The 25,401-nt window shown below is 44.2% G+C and overlaps 1 protein-coding gene across 2 annotated transcripts in view; it reads right to left on the bottom strand.

The window, feature by feature from the left end:
• ci (transcriptional activator cubitus interruptus) overlaps nucleotides 1-25,401 on the bottom strand; it is an 86,784-nt gene that overhangs the window by 13,420 nt on the left and 47,963 nt on the right. For both annotated transcript variants that reach the window (XM_034318864.2, XM_076688889.1), the window contains exons 2-3: nucleotides 1,552-1,820; nucleotides 911-1,000 (exon numbers count right to left, since the gene is read on the bottom strand). In XM_034318864.2, coding sequence (XP_034174755.1) covers nucleotides 911-1,000; nucleotides 1,552-1,820 — 359 coding nt within the window. The remainder of the gene's footprint in view (nucleotides 1-910; nucleotides 1,001-1,551; nucleotides 1,821-25,401) is intronic.

Here is a 25,401-nt window from a genome sequence, read left to right as displayed (position 1 = left end):
CCCCTCAGCCCGTGCGTCCTCGTGACCCACGACCCTCTGGACTCTACACGCTCCGTACGTTTCCCAACCCTTCTCCCCTCGGCGTCCCTCGCGGAACAAACATGGGATTGAGACATGTAAATTGGTGCAATCGGCCACTCCGATCGGCGCGGCTCATTCGACGCTACTCGCCGCACGCTACCATCCTACAGGTCGCTTCAAATAATCGAACCATCGTCCATAAGACGACAAAATTTCAGAATTATATGGTTAAATGGAAAAAGTGATAAATACAGGACTTGGATATCGTAATATTAATACAATATAAAAATTTAAAGTCTTCAATATTAGAGATATAGAAAAGTGTCCATTGTCTATGCATATTTAAAACGGGGTATAGTAAAAGTTGTATTCATAAAAGGTATCGTAATCTGTAGAAAATATTAATGAGGTAACCTGAAAACTTTTGGTAAGATTGATTTAATGTAAGAGGAAAGAGGAGAAGAATAATCAAGGATTGGAAGAAGAAACGTGAGACAACCTGTAGGGTAGGCGCTAAGGTGTTAATGAGGTCGTGTCGCTCCGAGTCGATTCAATTATGCGCCGGTGGCGACTAACGAGGCCCCGTTTACCCTTTCAGTCGTCTTTTAGCCTCTCGGCCTTTTAACCGGTCGATCTCCTACCTGCTGCTAGCTTTGCTACACCTACGGCCAGCCACGAGTACCGTGCATATCAGGATCTTTCATTAGATTCACTTGTCGTCCTCGAACCTCATTGGCAAAAAAATTCTCTGATTTCGTTCAAGGAAATCCTATCATCAAAATATCCTTTCAAAATACACTTGTCTCTTCTCTGTCATTCTCTAACATTTCGGACGATATTTCGGCCATTTACATCGATATAATTATCGTTGATTTAATTAATAACCTACCGTCGATAGAAAAAGGGAATTCCGACGAAGCAAGGGTGCTCGCTGGCCCCGCCGCGTGCAGAAGGTACTCGGGCCCCAAACCACCCAGTCCTGGGAACACAAAAGACAAAAGAAATACAATTATGAACAATAGAGGGAGAGAAAATCTTAAATGTAGTAGGTTCTCGAGAGGGAAGTATGATTCTCAAAGAGATTCTTCCGGCGGAAATGCGGGCCCTTTTCTTTCTGTTAAAGATATTCTCTGACCCTCTTCATTGCGTTCATCAAAGTAGATTGATATATCGTTTTATATGCGATGTACATCATTGTAACATAAATTATACTTTAAAAAGGGTTAAAAAGTTCTTAAACTTTAATTATTAAATTTTTTAAATTAAGTGCACCACTTCTACTAATAATTATTAAAATTGGCATAACTTTATCTACTCTAAAAATGTAAATAATTTTATCCTTTTAGTTTCCAACAATATTCTGAACACACCCCACATCCGATCATCATTTCTAACAGTGGCAATCACCATTGGTACACCTCGATGGCGAATAAATTTCAAGCTCAACAGGCGAGGTCGTTGGAATTAGGCGATGCGCCGGGTTGTTATCGTTCTAATTATCTCGGAACAAGTACAAGGTAAGGTAATTACCGTGTAACGAGGCGTTGGGACTGTGCGTGGAGGCCTGAAGCTGGTGGTAAAGGTGGTCCATGTAGTTGAGCCGGTAGGCGGGATGCAGGGCCGTATGCTCCGAGAGGGGGTGACTTCTGCGGAGGAAATCACTGCCGGAAGTCCCGTTGCCGGCTGCCCCGCCACCTCCGCCTCCACTGCCACCCCCACCCCCGCCGGTAGCACCGCTTCCTGCTCCACCGCCGCCGCCGCTGGCTGCGCTACCGATCGCCGTCGTGCTGCCTGTCAATCTGTAAAACAATCGTTAATTAACGATATTAAATTTTATATTTACAAAGAAACAATATGTGATACTTAATTTAGCTTGACCGAAAAATATGCCATGAATGCGCAGAACTCTCCAAGAGAAACCCATAATTCAAACGACGGATTAATCATTGTGAAAGGACAATGCGAAAACAGAGAAACGTTCGTTTGACGAATGAAATGACGACACGCTTAAAGCCACGACAAATGGCGCGTGTCTCTTCGTCAAACATTCTATTTTCACCACGTCGTCGTTGGAGAACAGGTGTCTTCTAGCAAAGAGGCTGGCTCTTGTTTCGTCCCCATCTTCCACGAAGGGAAACTGAATTTTTCTCTTTAAACGGTGTGTGTCCTACGGACAAGGATTTATTCAAAAAATCGGAACCTCTCTGCGAATCTAGGAATCGCGAGCAAAACGTCGGACGAGCATTCGTCACGCGTGGAATATCGGGAAACGAGGCGTGTCTCGTGCCGTCAGACGCGTTCCGTTTCCTTCGAGAAACGTTGACGGCTTCTTGGACACTCTTCGGTTTCTATTTGGATCCAGTTACCGATGATGGATCGACAATTTCGCGTGCAACTAATCGTTACTTGTACCAATGCTTCGGAATCTTCCAATTTTCACTAAGATATCCTATTCTATATTAAATTTATCGCGTTTTAGGGTTAATCAAGCTGATCTTATTTTGTCTGGCGCGAGTTATAAAACACAAAGCCGCAAAGAGGATGAAGAAGAGAGGTCCTCGAAAAGAACGAGCCGCGTTTTGAGTGACGATCGTTCGCCACGCTCGAAACATTGGGAAATGGCGCGTGTCTGCTACCTTCAAAGATCTTCTCTCATGTCCCGTCGTTAGTGCCTCTTTACGACCACCTCTTTGCGAGCCTCGAGATTCTTCGAGGAATCGCGAGGAACGTCAGGTGGCCTGAGATCTTTATTGGAAACTCGCCGAGCCGCTTGCAATCCGCTTGCAGCTCGCGTTCAGAAGTCTGTGAGAAGCTGCATCGAATCACTGCCAAGGTTGTGCGTTCGAAGAATTTCTTCCACATCGAAGGACATTTTGAACGCAACCTATCGAGAAATAGGAATCTTCGCGTTCTTCGAATATTCATTTTCGGGTCAAGGGATTGCTTTCATTTCTTATGGCATTTTTAGTTTTCCTAGGAAAAGCGTTTATAAAATTTGTTTATTTACGTTCTATGAAAGACACTCTTAATGGAAGGGTTAAAACAGCCTGCATAAAGCAAAATGGAATGATACGGTGTCAAAGTTAATGGAGTCTGGTCAAAAGCGAAAGGCAAACGATATCCATGGGGGAATAGAGACGGCAATTGGCGCGTGTCATAACGTTTTAACGCGTATTACGATGTTTGAGCCGATCGTTGTCTAAATATTGGCTCCGCACTGGCGCGAGTTTGCTGAGCAAAGACAACCGGCTCGGCTCCAATGTTTGACTTTACTTAGAGTCCACGGATCTCGATTACTGCCTGCTCGTTACCTGCTTTACACGACCGATCGTGTTAACAGGTTTGTTACACAATACGCGACGCAACGCCACCGAAAATATCACCAACGCCATTTCCTCGACGGCACCACGTTGAAATCGGTATTACAGATGTTGCAACTTTTTCAATGAATGCTTCAATTTTCATTTTACAATTCCTCTTCGACACTAATTATTAATAATATAATTATTAGGGGAGGTTTCAATTTATTGCAGATGCACACTTATAAAAATAAGAAGAATACTTGAAAAAATTTTGTTCCTGGAATCCGTGTCAATAAATTGAAGAAATTATTAGAAAATTGAAATTGTTCTTAAAATGCAAATGAAATACTCGATTAAATTTTGTACAAATTTCTATGGGGAAAAAAATGGAAGAACTTCTAGTTACACATTTCGGGTAGCAAAAAACATTAACGAAAAAGGCAAATGAAGCTGGTACATAGGAAGATTCATGAATTGGAGCAGGGTCATAGAAAGTTTCGAAGCGACGAATCCGGGACAGAAATTAGGACGCTTTGACAGGCTGCTTAGTAGCAGGCCCGTAAAAAGGCTGGCCCACGAGGAGCCAGAGGGACAGGGGACATAATTACAATGAAAACATCGTCGGCCCTGTTGGCTCGACGTCTTTTTGCCCGTCGTTTTCTTCTCACTCCAAGTCGGAGGAAGAGCCGAGGACAGAGAGGATGGAACGAGACCGATTCTATTTCGAATCCTGCTGAGTGCCAGATGACTCGTGGTGCGGTTCTGCCTCTGACTTCTCTTCCTTTCTTTTCATTATTCTTCTTCTATCTTCCTTTATTCTATCTTCTTTCAACCCTCTGCGCTTAGCTGTACCCCTCTTACGACCAGTTTCCTTCCTCCATTTCTGTCTGCTTTTTCAACATGCATTTCGCAAGATTCTTTGCATTATCTTGTCTTTATTTGCTAAAGACGATTGCTTTTTATAAATGTCTTTTTATTAATTTTGATGATTTTTTGAATAGTCTATGGGTTATTGTATTAATTTAGAATTCTTTCGAATAAATTTTATTTTAGTCAACCAGTCAAAGGGTTGAGATTCACATCTGCACAGAATTCAGCAGTGACAAGATGAAAAATTTCTTGTCGTGTTCGCTATTTATCTGTTCCTTCCTCCTCGTCCCCTAATTAAGCTATTATTAATTTCTCTTACAGAGTCTCGGTGCTTTCGTTTCCCTTTCCACGCTTTCGAGGCTCGACAGTCGGCATGGAACAAGAGGACGCGAATGGAGGACCGAGGGATAAAACTCGAGTCGTTAACTCGACACGCCGGAAACCGACGCATCTATCTTTATCTACGCTCCGTCTGCCAGCGAGTTGCTCTCTTCTTCAACATTCCTACGGCCTTCGACTCGTCTTCTTTTCTCTTCATCGCGAGGGAGAAAGCGAGGTCATTTCCGTCTCATTTCGATTAAAAATATTTCATTCCCCGTTGGTAAACGTGGTTCTTGAATTTTATATTTTTTTTCAAAAACCTTATACGGCTTGTATTCAAATTGCAGGGAAAGAAGGGAAGCCAAGCGAGGTATTAAGGGACGCAAGCTCATTAACGCGACTCGTGGTAATGAGGCGAGTTAAGCGTTGTCCAGGAACATCTGCCGGGTTTCACCGGTGATTCACGTAGACGAGTTTCAAAAGAAAGCTGTCCCTTTAGAAAACACCATCTCGAAAACCTTAACACGAATTTATCAAAAAAACCACCCCGATATACATAAATTATCTATCTGAAATGGAGCAACAAAATTTTCAATCAACGATAAAAAATAAGAACGACGGGTTTATCGTCGGCTGAACAGTTCGACGAAATTTCTCCGAAAGCCGCTAATCGCTGGTTGACGAAGTATCGGTCGTGCGAGGAGGACAAACCGGCCTCGAGAGGGTAGATGCGAGCCAGCAAAACGAGGAGAAGAGAAACGAAGAAGATGGGACGAGTTTCGCGGCTTTAACTCGGATTAAGTCGGGAGCCTAACATTTCCACGGGGTTTCAGGTTATGATATTTATTGCCACGGCTCGGTGAACCCAGCTACGGGACCTCGAGGGGAAGGAAACCACATGGGTTGATGCAGCGTGCGGCACGCGCTTCAAACGACCAGTGGAAAGAAAACGAAGGCGAATTTTTCTTCTCCTTCAACACGGAGGGATTCTATCTTTCGATCGAAATTAAAATTCAATTAAGCCGGGAGTTGGCGAGTGCCGGAGATGATCGCAGGTGAATGGAATGATTGATCGAAGCGATAATGGCCGATGGATGTCGTGCGTGGGCTGAGATCGATTCGTTTGAGAGATAGCGTTATATTTATTCTATTGATGTAGCTACCGTGGAAATTGATTGGCTTGTCGGTTCTCGGTGCGACGTGTTTTATGAATCGGAAATGATTTGTCGAGCTTCTGTTGGATCTGAAGTTGTTTCTTCGACAAAGTGTTCCATTTGGAAGCTTCTTCAATTTCATTGTACCGATTATTTTATTCAAACATATATAAAGAAAATTATTCTGAATATCAAATTTTATGTAGATTTAAAAAATAGGGTAATCTGGGTTTATTTAAAATTTTCTTATATTAGAGATTGACTGTTTAAATGAAGATGTCTACAGTTTCTGATACCTTAACCCCGCGTCAAGTGGAACCAGCACCCTCGATTTCAACGATTTTATGGCAATTTCATGAATCCTGTCCGCGATTCATCTCGACGGGGTTGGCAAACTGCCACGAACGCATCGCGGAACGAGCGTCGAAAAGCGCAACGAGAATTTCTTCCCGCGAAAAGTCGTGAAACGCCTGGCGCATGGGGTTATTCTCCTCGCACGGATATAGTCTTTTAACCGACGTTTTCACAGGGTCGTAGTTCATCCGAGTTGCTTTATATTTAGAGTTCCCTCCCCGTTGAATCGTAAAACTGCGAGACTTCCTGATAAAGCTAACAGTGTTCCTTAATCATCGAATATCTTATCATAAATCCAATATTATTTTTATTTATTCGGTGACTATGATCGAAAGGGGAGCAAAATGAAACAATTGGGTTGAACGATCGCTTCGTGAGAACTGATCGCAATAATGTTTTCGTTCCGTTGAAAGAGTTTCCCCTGGCCGCTGTTCGAGCTAAATGAGGGCCTCGTTAATCAAGATATTTACACGCGAACAGGGTCGCGTTTGGCATCGATATGCAAGCCGTGGCCGCGGCTCGATCGAAGCCGCTCCTTCGTTGAAAATCCGGCCTAACGCCGCTATAAGCTAGCTCCGCGCGTTATTTATAGGCCATTCGAACGCTTCGTAGCGCCTCGCGTGTACGTGAGCCTAATTCATTTAAGCCGGACACACGCTCGTCCTCGGCGAATTCGTTCGGCGACCAGAGGACGGCTTCGAGCCGTGAACGCTCGTTACGATGGAATGTTTTTTCAATTAGCATCCAGAATTAATATGAGTGGTATACGTGAGATCCGTGTTAAAACGCGACGAACTGGCGGCAAGCTTCGTACCATCGGAATCAATTCAATAGATCATTATTCGAGTGAAGAAGCCGAGGAATGCGAAAGATATATGATATAAAAAGTCTGGATAAATGTCTACAATTAGGGCCCCAACGAGAAAACAATTGAAAAGAGGTCAATTCTATGTATTTTTGACCCCCGAATCCAAAACTGTTGATAAAATTTCGGGGTCGCTTGTATTTACTAAGATATTGTGGTAAATATTGATATAAAATCACTTTTAAAATGACTTTTTGTGTTTCCGCGAAAGAAATTTATTGCATCCCCTCTGGTTGCAACGGTACCGAATGGTACCGAAAAATTGTTTCTTTTTCTTTGAAAGTAAAAGCAATCGACGTGGGAAAAGTACGAGCGAAGAGATGAAAAATCATCATTCGACCTTTTCCTTATAAGTTTCCCATGGATAAGTAAAATTTCCTTTCGCGTGCGGCTCGAACAGCCCATTAAATTAAGCCCACACTTTTCCCTTAATTAACGATGATCATCTCGTCAGCTGCGTGCCTGGCTAACCAAGCAAAAATCTTCCCTCCTCTCTGGAACGATTTACACGCGAGATTCGACTACCGTTCTGAAGATTGTTATTTTTTTCTCTTTGTTTTTTTCTTTAAAGAATATATCCCCCGTGTTACGTGACGGGTGTACGATATTCATCCCCGGTCGGTTTCTTCACGGTATAGAAACTCACCGCCTCTTTGTCGCCTCTTCCTTTTCAGGTTTCGGTAAAATCGACATGCAAGGCAGGCAACCATCCTCTGTCGCCACGACAGGATGCGACTGGTCGACTCTAATGAAGTAATTCGTGCGCAAAAACGTTACGCTCTACACCGTGAATTATTCATCGACCCTCGATCCGCGCTGGAAAACGTTCTGCTCTGATCAGACTGGCATCCTCGAGGACATTTTCCTCCCGTACACTTTGTTTTTCGATGTACAGTCAACCTGGATAATCGAGAACGTTCATGGAGTTAATCGAAGTAATCCGATCGATGGAAACCTAGGAGCGATGATAATTTAACATTAGTAAAATTACGTGGCGATTGATAATTCCTTTATTTTTCTACAGCTTCCAAGAAAATCTAATAATTTGTAATTATCTGGAAATTGTATTCCACGTAGAGCGGCAGCTTACTTCTCTAAAAGAGCTTCTGGGGAGAATGTGAATGAGCACGCGAGCGTGAATAGAGTTTTATTCTGAATGCAAAGTGAGACGTGAATGGTAATGATGATGTATAATAGGTGTAAACGTTTAATACGACGTTGCTAGATATCAGAATTCACCATTATAACGAGATATATAAAAATAAAAAAATGAATTGATGTTTACTAGAAGACAAGTTAACCCTATTCAATGACGCGTTACCTAACGGGCAAGATAATAGTTTCAAGTGTGACACCACGTGTCAATGGTGGATTCGATATGGACTCTTTATGGTGTCAGTTCTATGGACAGACGACCATTGTCGACAGCTGCCATATAATAACTCGAGTTGACTGGGCCCGATGACTGATAGCTCGCACCAGCTATGCATATCAACGCGATAAATCTTGACTCGTCGAAACAATCGAGATCCGCGTAGTTATGCGATAATAAAATAATAACTCGAGAAGGATACCGACATGAATTTCGCATGGAATTAATTTTTATTCCATTTGAAAATCGAATAATATTTGTAACAAGCATTCAGGGCTCGAACTACGTATTTTAATATTGAAATTAATATTTTAAAGAATATTAACGCGCTATGTCCACAAACTTATAAAATTGTTATTTATAGCCCGTAAGGATGAGCCACACCAGATAATAATAATAACAACTGTCACCAAGCTCTAAAATAAAATAATATCTTCACCATCACTTAATTCCAACAGAGAAACTTTCACTCTTACCGACAACAATTGAATCGATCTCCCCCAATATTTGCGCAACGCGTTAAAAAAGTCTCGGAAGAATAGCAAAGGAATCAGCAAAGCCATTCCGCGTCGTGTGGGAAGTAACGATCCGTGGAGATGAAAAAGGAACCGGGAGGAAGAAGGTAGGAGCGGCGGAGGAGGGACGGGACCTCAGGTAGAGGAGGAACGAATATCGTGGGTACACCGAGGGTCGTGACTAATGACTCTATTGACGCTCCGAGAGAGAAGTTGGGACCAGAGGAGAGGCGAAGGTCGTTTACCGGCACAGAGGAACCGACTCCTCCGACTCCTCACGATCTTTCTTTTCGTTCGTTCTATTCGTTTTCGGGACACTCGATTCGTCGATCCCTCTTTCCACGTCGCTTGTTATCTTCGAAAAGAAAGGTCAGAAAGTGTCGCGACTGACCTTTCGGTAATGAAGCTAATGTCGAACGCGACGGGTGGCTTTGGTCCGGCATTTCTCACCATAGTCACGCTTCATTTTGCTTCTTTTCGAAGCTGACGTGGATGAGACCAGTCACTTTGTTGATTATTACGAGATTGAGATCGTTCCTTTGATTGTATCAGCAATATAACTGGATATTCAAACGTCACCAGGTTGTACAAAATATTATGTACATTATAAGTATTTAATTTTTGTTTAATTATTTATTGTGTAAAATTAAATTTAACACCGACAAGTTGTATTAAAGTAACGGAAAGGCTGTTAGGAGCTCTGCTTTCCAGTCTACCTTTCGTTTCTGGCGCCGAGTAACGGAGACATCAACGACCGCATAGGAACGACTGTTGGCCGCTACAGTAGAGAAAACCATGCGAGGCACGGCACACGAACGTATAGATTATTAATTGCTTCTGCTCGCTCTTACAAACGTAATATTAAAGAACGATTCGAATAACCGCTTGAAGATTGAGACTTCGACAAACTGTTGAGAGCAACAATTTCATATACCCGCATCGAAATTGTTACAAAACATTTCAGAAGATACATGAGAATATCCGAGCAATCTGAAAGGGAGAACAAGGTTACAAAGCAGGTTTCCATCAAAGAAGAAACTTTACGGTGTCGAACAAAGTACCAAGAGTAATACAAAGACGAACCTTCTCAACCCCTGAGGGGCAAGAAATCGATCTTCAAACTGCTTACGTAACCGTGCGGCAGAAGAAAATAGAAAGAAAGGAAACAGAAAGAGGGAAGAAGTCTGCGAAGCAACGACGAACGCCAAAAACTCGCGAAACCCAAGAAGAAGGAAAACGCGCGAGCCTTATTCATCATACCCCTCTTCGAAACTCGTCTTCGGCTCGTTTCTTTTCCTTTTTCTCCGCCCGGGCTCGAAACTTTCGTTCGTGAACAGAAACGATGAAGATTTTAGTTATGCCCCAACTCTTTGTTCCATCCCTTTTGTCCCTTTTCTTAGCTGTTTCTCTCGAAATCGAAGGAGCCGCCACGTTTTGTCACGCTTTTTAGGCAGAACGCTGTAACGCGCTCGTGATTGCCTCGTACAATTACCTTCTGCCTCTCACTCCCGCCACGACGTCCGCTTTTTCTATCCACCCGGACCGGTGTGTACGCACACCTACAGCTAATGTACAACACGGTGCGAGCAAGGCATAAAACGATGGGGCCGACTTTTTGCCCGGACGCCACGCTTCATTCCGGCCAGCAAAATTACCACCGCTCGTTCCGTATTCCTTTTGGGACGAAAGGCCGAAGCGAAGCGTTCATTTGATTCGCGCAACCGGCGAAAGTCGATCGTGAAATTAAGTTCTTCAACTGGGACTATCCTGTTCCGGACGAAATTCGTAATTCGTGGCAAGGAACCACATCGAATTTCAGCCGTTTCAACGTTCTATCTATTTTGTATAATCCGAATTCTCTAAATTGCAATTTCATTTCTTAAGAAATACCTAATTTCATACATTTCCCTGTCACGGATAATTGAGATACGAACGGAACGGATTTGTTAATACACCATCATACATGCTCAACCTTCTCGGTTCATTGACAACGTTGTAAATAAACCTATCGCATTGTGCGCGTTGCACAACGTTATGCACATTTAGTGTAGATGCCTCAATGGCATAACTCAACTTTCTCTCGGCAGACAGGACTCGTGCCCACGGCATAACGAGACACGCTCTGTATCGCGAGCTACGTTTCGAGAGAACCTGATGAGTCAATGTACGATTTCAACGATTTTACGGAATTCCGATCGACAGTACCGTTTGCCTTCCAGCGCTCGATAATGGTACTTGTCTCGTGTTTCTTACTGAATCCGGCTAACAAGTCGACACAGTTCGATCTACACGCCTTTGGAGAGAAAGTTGAATTATCGATACATATCTATACAAGTTGGAACTCACGTTGGTCTCGAATTTTTTGGAATTTTTAAAATTTTCCAAATTTTAACCAGCATCAGGCAACCCTGGTTCAATTCATTTTTATTATATCGCATTTTCAGGGAAAAAGGGTTAGGGTTCGAGGAGGGTTAATTTCGCACGAAGGATCCCAGGAGACAACGCGGTCGGAGCGTCGTCGCGCGAACATGGTCGTAATAGCGCGGCGTGTGCTCGCGCGAAGCAAGGTCGACGCGAGTGCGAGCTTACAAGATTCCCTGTTCCCTGGCTCTGCTCCACCTCCGCCACCGCTATCGACCTCTTCCTTCTTCTCTTCGCCTAACCCCAACCCCTCGCTTCGTGAACGTGCTAATAAAATGCAGCAGGCTCGTTCGGTTCGCGCGCGCGAGCAAGCGAACGAACGCAAGCGAAACCCCTCTTTACATTTACATGCCAAGCGGCTCCTCGAGGCCGGTGCGCGCTCGCGAGGACATCGCGCTCATGAATTTATCCCGAGAGTCCTCCTGCTCGAACGGTTACAGCAGGACAGCCAGGGAACGAGATGATAGTCGGATAACGTTCCCGTATCATTGGACCAGTTCTCAGACGCTGCAGAGAATCGAAAGCTCGATGGAATTTCTTGTTGCATTCTTGCGATTCTGTTATACCGATACGAATTGAAATTATCAAGAAACAAAAATATAACCTTTCGCAATGATTGGAATTCTTTTTAATTCATAAACAAGCCGTAAAGGAAACGGTCGATACATTGACGCAAAAGAGGCAATCAGATTGCGCGATTACATCGAAAAATTTGAAGATAAATTAAAGTCGATAAGTTAAAAAAATAAAAGGCGAGCCGGAGGTATATGTTTAAAGGATTATACCGGGTAATTACTTAGATGGATGACGCAGATTGAAAGGAACAGCAACCGTGGTGAGCCGTGAAATAATTAATTTGATATCCAACGGACACGTAGGAGAGGACCTTGTAACTTAATTAAATTCAACTTCTACTGCAATTATTAAATTCTATTGGAACTTTGAAAAAGACAATGCAATGTTAAATGAGATATCCGAATAGCTCGATATTCACTGTGCAAATTCAAGTGTTAATAATTAAAGTTCCAAAGTGGCCGACCACACACGTCCGCTTTCACTGTGGCAATTAACCTATTAAATTAAAATGTAATCATGTTTCATTACCGTTACAAAATACCTCCACTCTTTTTTAATAAATATAATATTTAACCAATATATCCACGTTTCGTTGAAATTCCAGAAAGCAAGTGAATCGATGAAACACTCCCACATCCCAACTGAAATTCTTTTTTTTTCTTTAATCAAACCGCACGTACACATCGTTCCGAGCGATTTCCCGTCTCGTAAAGTGGCTTGATTTATTCGCGACGCGGTTCACCGTGGAACAGCGACTAATTAGTGCGATTAGCTTGCGCCACACGATCTTCGTATTCGTACGAGCGACATGAATGGAAGGCTTCGCCTCGTGCTCGACCGGCTAATATCTGAAACCTGGCCGATCGACCAGGTAACGAGCGATCACGTTGAAAGGTGAGTAATATCTAGTTACCACGAGCCGCGTCGTATTTTACAAACACACCGGGGCAGAGAGAAAGAGAGGTTCGATAGACCGTAACACGGTCGATCCTTGTATCGAAGTTGACGCGCCCAACGTTGCTTGATTTTCAACTAACTCGACGGACTTAACGAAGGAACCAATTAGCGAGCTCCATCTCCAAGAGGGAGGTAACTTGCAAAATCTGGAACGCGTGTAACGCAATGCTCTTGCAATACGCTAAACGCGATTTCACGATGGAACAAGGATTCTGTGAAAAATGCCCGATGAATTGATGGCGGCTTTCTGCTGTGTGGCGAAACATCGCGTGGAGCTTGAGTGAACTGGAATTTGAGAAAGGATTAAAGTAGCCGTACCCGAAACACAATTTATTATAAAATTGCCAGAGGCAGATTTTGAATTATCTTGAAAAAATAATTTTACTATAAAAACAATTCTGTAATTTTCTGTAATTAAATGCCTTCCACTGGAGACGTCAATTTTCATTGTAACGCTGAACGTATTAATCTTGAAACTGGTTGAAACGAGAGGGAGAGTGGTCTAGAGTAGCCCTAAAGCGTGCGAGTGATGCGTGCACTTGCATTGCATGCCGCGGGAATTGTAAATAGTGTAGCCAGCGAAAGACGATGCAGAACATCGTGGCCGAAGCGGTGAGACACGAGGGGAAAGGGCCGGAACGAGGCAAGAAGAAGAAGAAGAAGAAGAAGAAGAAGGGAAGGAGCATGAGCATGGCAAAGAAGAAGAAGAAGAAACGGGACAGGACAGCCAGGCCGCCGGCGCTGGGCTGCGCGTGTATCCGCCCACGTAATCTTGATTGTCGACACACCTCCACCTCCACCACCTTTCTACCACGAAGTGCACCCACACAATCATCCGGCTCTTTACAGACACATCGAAGAGCCGGTGGGCACCTATGCGCGTCCGGATGCAACCTGCCCGATCTCACCAGGGGCGGATCAACCCTGGGACGCGCGCGTTCTTTCGCTCGCTCGCTGTAAACAATCCTCTCTAATTGAATGCGCTCGATGGCGCGTCGTGTAATTTACTCGAAACTTTACGATGCATCTCTAAGAACGCGCGGGTGGAGCCGTACAGCTCTCATTTCTGCTTGAGACGTTTCAAAACGAAAGGATTATTGTCTGCTAGCTGGTGAACTCTTTGATGACGAGGTATTGAAAAAATGGTTAAATTTGGAATTGAAATGATTGAAAACGACTCTCTACTTCCCGAAAAAATCCTAAGAGGAAATTAAATTACCACTCGACCACAGCAACCACTAAGCGACCAGGGCTTTGTTTCCATCCATTTTGCGGGAAACCGCGTGTTTACGCGATTTCATATTAAATTCGCGTGGGTGACTTCCTGCGGGCTCTCCGTAGTCGGGCAGAGAGAAAGGGTGCCCGGACAGGGAGAAACCGGGAAACAAATGAAGGGACGAGAAGCATAATGGCGCGGTCGGGAGAACGGGAGGGTGGGCAGAGAGGGATAAGAAATTGGATAAGAACGTAAGGAGGATTGGTGTGCTCACGACTAAATTTCTGGCTATCTGCGTGCATGCGTGCGTGTAAAGGAGGAACGAAGAAGAAGAACAGGAGGTGGAGGCAGGTTGGATCCAAGGTGGAGGATTTATGAACGACCGAAACAGGCTGCGAACCTTGGTCCCCTCGCTTCAGCCTCCGCCTCCTTTTTGCTTTGTATTTCGACCTTAACGCGAGTAGTATACCTGCTCCGTAGAATCATCCTTTTTCCTCTATACATCCGTAAGAAGTACACTTTCCTCTTTCCGCCATCGTTTCAATTTTTATCTTCAACTCATCCCCTGAGCAATTTATTTATTTCTTTAATAATAATGCAAAAATTCAAATTAATGACAGCGGCTATCAAAATTATATTATAAAATTCATTAATTTCCAAATTACGAGACTAATGACTTCTATCTCCCAATTCAATTTTGACATTTGACGTCGTCAAAGGCTTGAATAATTTTCCACTCAATTTCACGTGTAACGAATGTACAAAGCGTGGATAATAAAGACCGTAATCCGGAAGCAGTGGTGGTAAAGATCGCCGATAACAGCATCGTCTCTCCCATCATAATTCCGTAATTCAAGGATCCAGCTTTATTGAGACGGCAGCACGGACACTCTTAATTAACGCGAGGCTACTCTCGCCGTTGTACAATCGGTTCTTGAGATCTAAAATCAATTTAGATCCCCGCTGCACGATACAGGCTCCCCCTTGGCTTCTTATTCGCCGGTACCCTATCGAAGGGCAGCGAAAGGGGCGCGATACGGTTGTGCCCCACGGGCCTAGTAATCTCCGAACGGTGGGACCGTGGTTCGATTCGAAAGGGAATCGCAACGATGCTGTTCCTTGATATTCCTTGATGATCGTTCCTGCTAATGCGCCTTGTTTATGACCCGTGATGCTTTATGGCACGTTGAATTGTGTCGGACAGAAGAGTGATTTTGATCATGGGTACTGGTTGAACGGCTTGAATCGAGGTTCTTAAAGAAGAGAGAGGACGATGTTGCGCGATGTTCACGCTGATGTTGTTGGAGGATGTTTTACGTTTTTTTAACACGTCCGCGACAGTCATCGATGACACCGACACCATAAATTTCATTTATTGTCAATCAAATAACTAAACTCAGAAGAATTCATTTTTTTTAAATAATCTGCGAGTGCATCTACACTTTCTAAGCAGTAAAGATTGCTCTTGAAAATAAAGGAATCATCGAAGGAAATAAGCAGGTCATTATTCATTCTCGATCACAATTTCCATTCGTCAACTTCCTCGGCATATTATTACCTCGATAAAATATGTGTTCCCTCGTCTCTAATCCAAGCTGCTCCTCTTTTTTCCTCGCGTATCTAAACCACACCGACTGCACTCGTAATTTCGAATTTAGACACCGTCCATTTCCTCTGTAATTACGAAACGCCCGCCAATCTCTGCCACTTACGAAACGAACCGGCAGATGTTCGTCATAACAAAGTTATTGCAAGAAACGCGGAGCCGAACCAGTGATAATCTTCATCTGGCCGGTTCCACGCGAAGAAAATTATCACCTCATCGTGCGCGTACGGGCAAGAAAAAGATCACCACGCGATCCCACCGAGGATCGATCATTTGCTTTTATTTCGTCATTAGAATCGCGACGAATGGGAAACTGGTTACGCGACACTATCAACCCGAACAGTTTTTTATTCTACCTCGAGGTCGACGCGAGTTGCTGATGATCTTGCTGATGTAAGTACCGATGACGATACTTTTGTACCTTGATCACTATTGCTGATCTGAATTCTTCTTGAACTATAAACAATACGTTTATTAAATTAACCCTTGATTAGACGACATTATTTGCAGCCATTTGATATTTCCTTTTTACACCCATTAAAAAATTACTTTTAAAAATATTAATTAATTATAAGCGCCAGCAATTCTATAATTTTATTTGAAATTTATAATGCTCTCATTAAATTTTAGAATTAATTAAAAATTTCTGTGACAAGTCAGCCCTCTAGCAAAACTGTCTATACCCGAAAGTTTGAAGAGGTACCCTCCCCCTCCAACGGTTCCCTCCCGAAGAAGAGGTAAGCACGAGGAGCACGGCGAGAGTTGCCCGCGAGCGTAATAACTTAATTACGCGATGCCGTGGCCGGATAACGTTCGGGTGTTGAGCGTGGGGGCCACAGGAGGTTAAGGTGGGCCCACAAACTTTTTCGTAGCTCTCCTTCGGCGTGTTAAGGATCGCCAGGCCAACGAGCGGGCCAGGGACGCGGGGTGAAAGAGGGCGCGGACCGGATTGTGGGTACTACGAGAAGCGTAGGCGTCTTGCTCTTTGGCCCGCGGGGGGTTTTTTGTGGGGCGGACAGAGCCGCATTCTCTTATTTATTACCCGGAATATTAAGTTACCCACGTTACCACGGAGTACCGTGAGGCCCCCATGGATCCTAACAACCAACACCACCGTTGGTGATGGCCAGCACAATCTTCCCTCTCTTCTTTCCCTCTCGCTTTCTTCGTGTTGCCACTTTTCGAGCGATTCAATCGCGGCGATCTTTCGTGCATCCGCAATGACATCGGAACTTCATCGTTCGTTAGTAGGTTAAAATATTATTTCCATTCGACAATGGACGGTTAATATACTTCAACCACCCCTGTCGCCGTCATTAAACGTTCGCTTATTGAAAATTCACCCCGTTGGCAGGTGCGTTCGTACGAAAGAAACGCGACAAAATCGACAGCCACTTATCCCGAGCAAAACCTGAACCCGTAGGGTGACCAATAACAGGGATCATCCGCGAAAGAAGCCAGCACGATGTTCGGTCGGCCATAAAAGTCCACCGCTGTTCCATCGACAATTAACCAACTTTCAGCCATGTTTTTCGTATTTTCGGGGACAGGTGAGAGTATACGTAAACGTAATTTTTACAACTCCGAGAGAATTCTCTTGTCCAACGGCGTACAGGAATACAAACACGGAGAGTAAAATTGCGAACAAGGAAGGTGTTCAGCTGGTCGTTAAGACCGGGAAAACACGGGAGGTGTCCAGCAATTAGCGTGGACAAAAAGTAAACGCGTTTCAGTCTGCAAACCCTTGGATCCATCGAGGAGGATCCGAAAGGGTCAACGACAGGGACTTGCTAGGAGGGTCATTTCTGTATGGCGCCGGCTCTTTAGCATCTACTGTTCACCGTAGACCTCGTCACAATTCCACCAACCACCCCACTAATCACTCACTATCAAATTATTCGTCGTTCCGCCGAAGGTACTGAAAATCCTTTGGAAACAAGCTGTATCACAAGATCCATCGATTTCAGAAAATCCTCTTCGAGTTCTCGCTGGACTTGCTCGTCACCCATCACCACCGTGGACCATGTCGGACGAACGTGTCCAAGAAGGCGGAGAATGACGAGCGAGTCGAGCAGGATAAAGTTGGTCGGCATGAAAAGAAGAAGAAGAAGAAAGGGAAGACGACGAAGACGAAGACGAAGGAGAAGAGGAACAAGAAGAAGGACAGGCTGTGTCCACTGGATGGAAGGAGGCAGGAATGCCAGTGCGTGGGTCTGTTGCCTCTTAGACAACGTTGCCTCGAACCCGCGTCTCTATCAGCCACCATAAATAATTCTCCCGGTACTCAACTTGTTCCCCGTCCTCGTCTTTCTTATATTTCCATCCTTGTTCAATCTACACGGGGGTTACTACGGTGTTTTTCGGCCACACCGTGAACACGGTGGCATCCCTGTGCCCGTGGACCGGTTGGACTAGAAGCGTTCGTATACGTTGGGCCCTTTAAAAGAGATAGCACTGGAAGATCGGGAAGGGGAAAAAAGAGCAGGTGAAACGGGAGTCCAGGTTCCCCTCTCGAACCATCGGAGAGCCTGATCGAAGCTACATCGAATTTAGCTTCGGGTCTTAATTCTTCACGGGGCCCGCTATTTTCTGTCTCCCGGGGCCTCTGGTAAAATGATCATCGTTGCGTAAGACAGAATCGCTCCGAGGGTTAAATCGTGCAGGGAGAAATTTGTGAAATTTCGAATTTCCATTAATTGCCAGTTTCGATTCTTAACGCTCGACAACAACAACTTTTCTTACATTCGAAAAAAGAATCGCAAACACCATAAGAAGCGAGCATAAAATCATTTACAACATCAATCTAAGAGCGACCAAGCAAGGTTGTAAGAAGAAGGAGAAAGAAAAGAGAAGAAGTTGGGGAAGAAAAATCGGGAATCGCGAATGCTGCAGCGCGATGCACCGGTGTTACGCGCGTACACGCACCGCAAGAAGCGCGTCCCTCGTTAGTGCCACTAATTACGAGCTGCTCGTTCGTCCCCTCCCACTTCCTTTTAATGAGCCTCCTACTAGAGGCACGCGAGAAAAAAATTGTAACGCCGCAGGAATAACTCGGGATCGACCAGGTCGGAGACGACCGAGAGTCGAGGCTCGAAAAAGAAGGAGAACGAACGAAACGTGGTACTACCTTAAGCCTTAATTACCGATTAAACGCGTAGCAAAGATTACGAATTGCGTTGTCAAGGAGTAATTGCATCCGCGGATAAATTTCATCTTTTCATATCATTTAATTTTCTGTACAAAATTTTAAATATATTCTTAAAAATGAAAGAAACGGGGAACTCTTACGAAAATTCTTTTTACACCTTTAAAGAAAAAGAAAATTAAATCGACGAACTCGGGTAAATAGGAGGCCATCAGCAAACTATTTGAGTCACTGCGATCGTTCGAGGGAAATCGTGAGGAAACTGTGGTATCGATAGACAGTGGGAAAGCTCGATGTTAGGAGGTGCTTAGCAGGCGATCTTCGCCTCGTAAGAATCGAGATGCGTGTCGATTACAACGAGAACACCATCAGAGCGAGAGAAAAAGGAAGAGGAAGAGAGTTTGCGGGCCCTCGATAGAGTCGACTGCCAATCCTCGTCTTTTCTCCCTTGGAGCGTGTTCGCGATTCCAGACGAGCTTCGCCCTGGAAACCAAGTCGACAAGCCGGAGGTCTTTATTCGAATCACGAACGCGAATCACGTCCACGCTGAGGAGGGAACAACGTCTCGTAACAAATATGCATCTCCCTCGAACATGATAAATCGTGCTCCTGGCGCGGTCGAACCGAGCGCCGCATGCGGAACGCGATCGCGCCGCCATTTTCTAATTAGAAAAATCTTGAACAACTTACAGGGAAAAGTGAAGGAAGCTAGAAACGTGCAAAATTATGAAATAAAGTAATTCATTCATGGTAGAAAATTTATACTAACATAAGGATGAAATCAACCTTTGAAAAAGATACAAAATTATATTTTTCACCCTTTAGAAATATTATTCTGCACAAATGGTTTTTTTCATTTTATTTAACATATTTCAATTTCATTGAAATTAGGGGAAGATATTTTGATAAGTTTTTATGAGAGTGTTAGCAGGAGCGTGTTAGCAATTCTATGGAAAATCAGGAAAGGAATCGAAGCTGGCGAACGGAGTCAATCAGCGAGGAGATCTTCATTGAAATCGCGAAGGCGAATCACGTCCGTGCCGAGAAGGGACATCCCCGTAACAAATATGTATCTCCCTCGAACCTCATACCTGGTGTGTATGCGACAATGCACACAACGACAACCAGCACGGTTGAAATATACGGCGTGGCGCACGCACCAGGTCCTACCTACGGCTACCAATGCCATCCGAGTAGTACTCGTGCATCGTTTTCTCGGGACCGGAGAGTCCACCAGCGGGTCTAACTAACTAGCGTACACGTTTCTCTCGGGACCCGACCTACACACGTCGTTTATGCGTACATCTTCGTAGCGAGGTGTACGAGTCTCAAACAATTTATTTTTTATTTCTTTACAAATGTACAACTTAGGCCCCTCTTGATTAAGGAAAAGTATTTTTTATTTAGAAGAACAAGGGGTTCTGAGTTAGATCTTTCTTAGGTTCTCTACAAAGTCCTCTAGAATTCCCCTAATTCTAAATCGAGTAATGGGAAGGGTAGTAGATTTTTTGAAAAAATATATTATATTTTTTCATTTTGGATCCTTGAATTGGACGATTACCAATAAGAAGAAACGATTGTTTCTCGTCATGATCGGTACGAAGTTGGTTCGAAGCCTTTCCTATGACCAGGAAAGAACTGGACCCTCTAACAAAGAGATGTCTGCCCCGTCCGAGTCCTCGAGCGCGGGCGCGCACGTGTGTGCGTTCGTCCTCGTGATTACGTTCGTGTTACTTCGGCCATCCTCGTGTCCGAGTGTTCGTTCCGAGGGGCCTCTAAGAAGGATTAAGGGGGACGCACACGTGACGTTCTCGGGGACCGAAGACGAGGCTGATGGGCGCCCGGCTACAAACGGACGAGAAAAAAAAAAAGAAGCATCGATTATCCATCGGGCAGGTTCGCTAATTATCCGAAGGAAAACGATCAAGGCGACAATGGTTTTTAACTCGAACGACCGGTCACGATTAGCCAGCCCCTTTTTGCTTCAATCGATTCATCCATCGAATGAAACGGCATCGGAATCGTCCAAGCCTTTCAGACTTTCACTTTCCCATCCATCTCCAATGAATGTTGCTGCGTAACTGGTAAATTTCGGTAATAATAAAGCTGTAGACTTTTGGCACGTTCCACGTTTAACAATTGCCTCTTCTTGCTTCGAGACTCGGGTTAAATGGATTGTTATTAAGAGAAGCGCTTTTACGGGTGAATACCTGGTTATCTCTTAACTAGACGAAGCTTTCTCCTTTCTTAGGTAAAAGGTGGAATAAGATAAAGGAAAGGTAAGGCAAGAAAGGATAAAGCGAGAGAAACATTTCGGTGGTAACGAATCTTGGCAGGGGTCTCTTCCTGTACCCGGAGCTCCTACTTACTCGGAAGTCCTCTTTAATTCATGCCACGATACCTTTTTATGTCCTGGCTATTCGCGGAAGGTCCTGCGATTCGGTAGAGCCTAGCTAGGACCACATCATCTCTATTATACCGACAGACCATTGGATAAAAAGCTGAATTTCTTCGTTTATCGTGTAATCATTGCCTCAGCCCTTTTCCAAACCATTTTAATTTTTAATTAAAAATTGATTGAATAATAATTATTTGGATTTACCGTATTATTTCTCTAATTTTGCTCCTCATTGTTATGAAAAAAGGCTTAGAATTTCTTTGAATATAACAATGAGGAGCAAAATTAGAGCAATAATACTGTAAATCCAAATAATTATTATTCAATCAATTTTTAATTGAAAATTAAAATGGTTTGGAAAAGGGTTGAGGCAAAAATTTATGAAAAAAGGCTTAGAATTAAGGCTTTGAATATAAATTTTTCATTCAAACCGATTCGTCAAAGTGGCTCGCGAATCATCGCCTGTACCCAGTTTCCATGGTCCCCCGTCGATTCTGATCTCAGGATCGGTTTGACTACGAAGCTCTGGAAAGTTCACGGTGTTTTCAGCTCGATCTCGAATCCCGCGGAGAGACACACCGGACTCCCTGGAACCGGTAAGAACATCTCTCGGGCGTTTCGATCGTAACGCCTCGCGAACGTAACGACTCCGCATTCCGACAAGAAAAATGTCGACCGGGAATATTCCTGCGGCTCTGTCCGTTCCTTGCCTCCCCGATCTTCGTCGTTCACGAAAGGAACACGCAATGCGAGCAAAGAAGAAGAAGAAGAAGATGGGAAACGAGGCGTAACCGAGAGGAACAGAGACGGGAACGGCTTCAAGCTGCTTCACACGTGGCGACAGTCGCGACGTATTCACGCGTGCGTACGTATTTATAGAGGCTGGTACATTGTCGGTGGCTTTTTAAAAAAAGAACACCGGCCATGACAGAACGAAGAGGAAACGAGCCGGAGTAACAGATAAGACCAGACGATCCGCGATCATTGTTCCGACGTTTCCGCTTCTACCCGCCATCTTTTTGCTGGAAAAAGAACACCGGATGGTAAGAAATTTACACGCGCCGTTGATAATTTAATAATAGATTGGAAAATATTTAAAGAACGAATTTAACAATTATCAGGAAAATTTGATTAAGTTATCTGTGAGAGTAGGGAATGTTTTCCAGATGATTGCGATCAGTTTATAAATCATCTCCGATCCCCTCTCAAAGCGCGCACTAAATTCAGTCGGTCGGTTTATCGCGATCGCCGGGTTCCCCATGCGGATCCCATTTTAACCAGCCCAGCGTCACGAGTCGCGTTTCGTCGGCTACCAGACGATCTCTCGGGGTCAGTCAATTAACGATATTTCGAGCGTCCATAAACAAGCTTCTCCTCTTTCTCTCGGCTCTCCGCCGCCCCCGAAATACTCGTTTCCCGTGCCCGCGCCCGCGCCCTTACCACGCCGATAGCCACTCCTCGCGAACGGAAAAACAATGGCCGATTGTTTCCGCGGTTGTTTTCGCGACCGCGTGCTCGCCAAACGGAGCCGATTGTTTGCCAAACAAACGAGCTAACTCGCGGGCTCATTGTTGCCCATCGGTTTGGCACACGCCCGGCTTGACTTCTCCGCTCCCCTTTACGCCTGTTCGCGCGCGAGTAGCACGCAAAATAATTATATTGTCGCGCAATAAAGTCGACGGGGTACGTCGGGTCGATTTAGTCACGGTCCAGCGAGTCGCTTTGTGGCCGGAAACCACGGTGACACCGCCTCCCCTTCCGGCCAAGGGTTCGGCATCGTCGAACAACGTCGAAGGACCAAGAACCGAATGGTGGCTAAAAATCGGTGCTAATTGAACGTGAGAGGGTTGAATTCCTTTCTGACAGAAACCGCTTACGACCCGTGCCGTTGACGTATTGACGATCGTTACCCCTTTTTCTCGAGGACCGATCGAGCGTGGCTTTGTTTGGCAAGGTGGAAGGATGTCGTTCCGTGTTTCAGCCACGGCACACGCCCAGTCTCATTCAACATCGACAGAGCTCATTGTGAGCCAAGGGATGAAGAAACAATGGTAATATCGAGATGAGATTGGACGTTACACGCATCGGTGCACCCTTTCTCTCTCGCGGTACACGGTTTCGGATCGTCGCGCGAATTTCGGGGATCGCGACTCGACTTTGACGAATTATTCGAAGGACTAATTTCTTCTTTGTCTGATTTTGAAAAATGAATTCTTAAAGTTTGTTCTAGATTTCTTCGGTTCACCCTACAGTGGGTGATCAAATTATTAGAGTTACTCGCATAAATTGATGATTTTACATAAATATCATTCATTCTTATATGAAAACCGAGTTAAACGGAGTTTTTGTTATTTTTTTATGATGTATTGATACTTGTAAAATTATGATACACAGTTGAAAAACATTCTTCGGACCTCAACCCCATCGAAAATTTGTGAGAACATTTATTATTAGTAATAAATGTGAATTGATTGAACGTTTGATAGAAGTATGGGCTAGAAATAAAGCAATCAAAATGAATTGCTTAAAATGCATCGAAAGTGTGCCGAAAAGAATTGAGGCAGTAATTGCAGCAAAAGGCGGCGTTACGAAATACTGGCATATATATGTAAATATAATCCTTTAGATATACTTGTTTAATTTTATAAGTATTCCTTTGTATATTATTAGTGGAGGATTATTGATTAAAAGTTATTCAATATAAAAATCTTAAAATTGTGGTTCCATTTCTACAAAAACATGGAAAGCCCATTTTTCATACCATGGTTCTAATAACTCGATCATCCACTGTATTTCAAATTGAAATAACTCAGCAATCTGGGTACATAAAGAAAAAACCTGTACACAGATATTTTAAAATTCACAGTTCAACACTCTACACCGGTACAAAGCATCCTCACCCCCTGTCCGTCGCGTCGCAAGCCGCAGAGAATCGTTCCGTTGAAATCATTTCAATTCAGGTCAATCAAACGAAACCGCACGCGGTTTCGAGGCGTCGCCGGATATTTTCGCTCGACAATGTTCGAATCGCGTGCGTTTCCGCTTCGATGGTTCCTCGGACTCGCGCGTTAACGGCTGCTGTTTTGCCGGCGTTGTTCTAAGCGCAGAGAATCGCTTGCATCCCCTTTCGCGCGACCGCAAACAACCCGTACGAACAAAGACGCGCCGCTGCGATACACGATTTGCATACGACTCGAAGAGCAAGCAATTCGTCTTGAAATGTCTTTATATCGCCGCTGACTTTCCGCATGATTCGTCCTTTTCAACGTCGCAAGATGAACGAACAAAAGGAAAGATCACAGCGTGCACTTTATTCCGATCTTCCGCGTGGATTCCGCTTTTGATCCATCGTTTGCCCGCTTAATCGTGGCTCATGTACCGCTAATTGTCTCATATAGTCAAGAACAATCCCTTCTTCGAACACCCTGCTCGGTAAGGGTGTGTTTGGCGATCTTGAACCTCCTGTTGACCAGTGTTTTTTTTTCCTTCTTCAGGTATTTGAACAAGGGAGAGGGTTGTTACGAAGCAGGACCACCTTCGTTCGCAAGAATGGCACACGCCAAGATTAATTGTAGACACGGGTTTGATCCTGGACGAACGACTCGTGGATTGGTTTGATGGATGGATGAACGATTCCTTGGAACACAGAGGCGAGGAACTTTCAATAATACGTTGAAATACTTCCAGCTTTCGATCCTCGGGGAATGAGTTCTCGTTTTAAGGGGCTTAAAATTCGTTGGTAAATTGAACAATAGAGATATGATTCCTTTGATCATGTTCAAAGGTACATATTTAGCACGTGGATTGGTAGAGTGAACCGTCAGGTGGATAAGTTGGTTTTAATTCAAGGGGTATGTTTTACGTTGAATCATATAAATTGTTTCAGTTTCTCCAGATTACAACCTCTTATTGCATTTTTAACTCTACTCTCAACGCGCGTCGTAATTTCTCGTTGCAAAAGATCGAATATTAAGTTCCCCCAATTAAATTACACCTTTTGACGCTGGTTCTGGACAGGGTACGTTAATAATCCAGGGAAAAGCACAAGGCGGGATGAAAGAAGGATTGGATTGTCTGGGAAAATACACGAGCGTGCAATCACGAGGATCTCTAGTTTGCCAAAGATAATTGCCGGTTGTCCGTGGACCGTGAGCATGATTTCGTCGAGACGGAGTTCGCAGAGAGGGCAGCCCGCTGTTGATACAAACTTGTCCCGTCAGAATTAAGAGATCCCCGTGCTCATCGCGTAATTTCTTCATCGTTCCTCTATCTCTTTTCCGCGCTGAAAACGTATCTCGAAAAAGCTCG

This window comes from Osmia lignaria, chromosome 6 (genome assembly GCF_051020975.1).
Source record: "Osmia lignaria lignaria isolate PbOS001 chromosome 6, iyOsmLign1, whole genome shotgun sequence".
NCBI lineage: Eukaryota > Metazoa > Arthropoda > Insecta > Hymenoptera > Megachilidae > Osmia > Osmia lignaria.
Note: the sequence above shows the minus strand (reverse complement) of the source record. Positions and strands in the feature narration are given on the sequence as shown.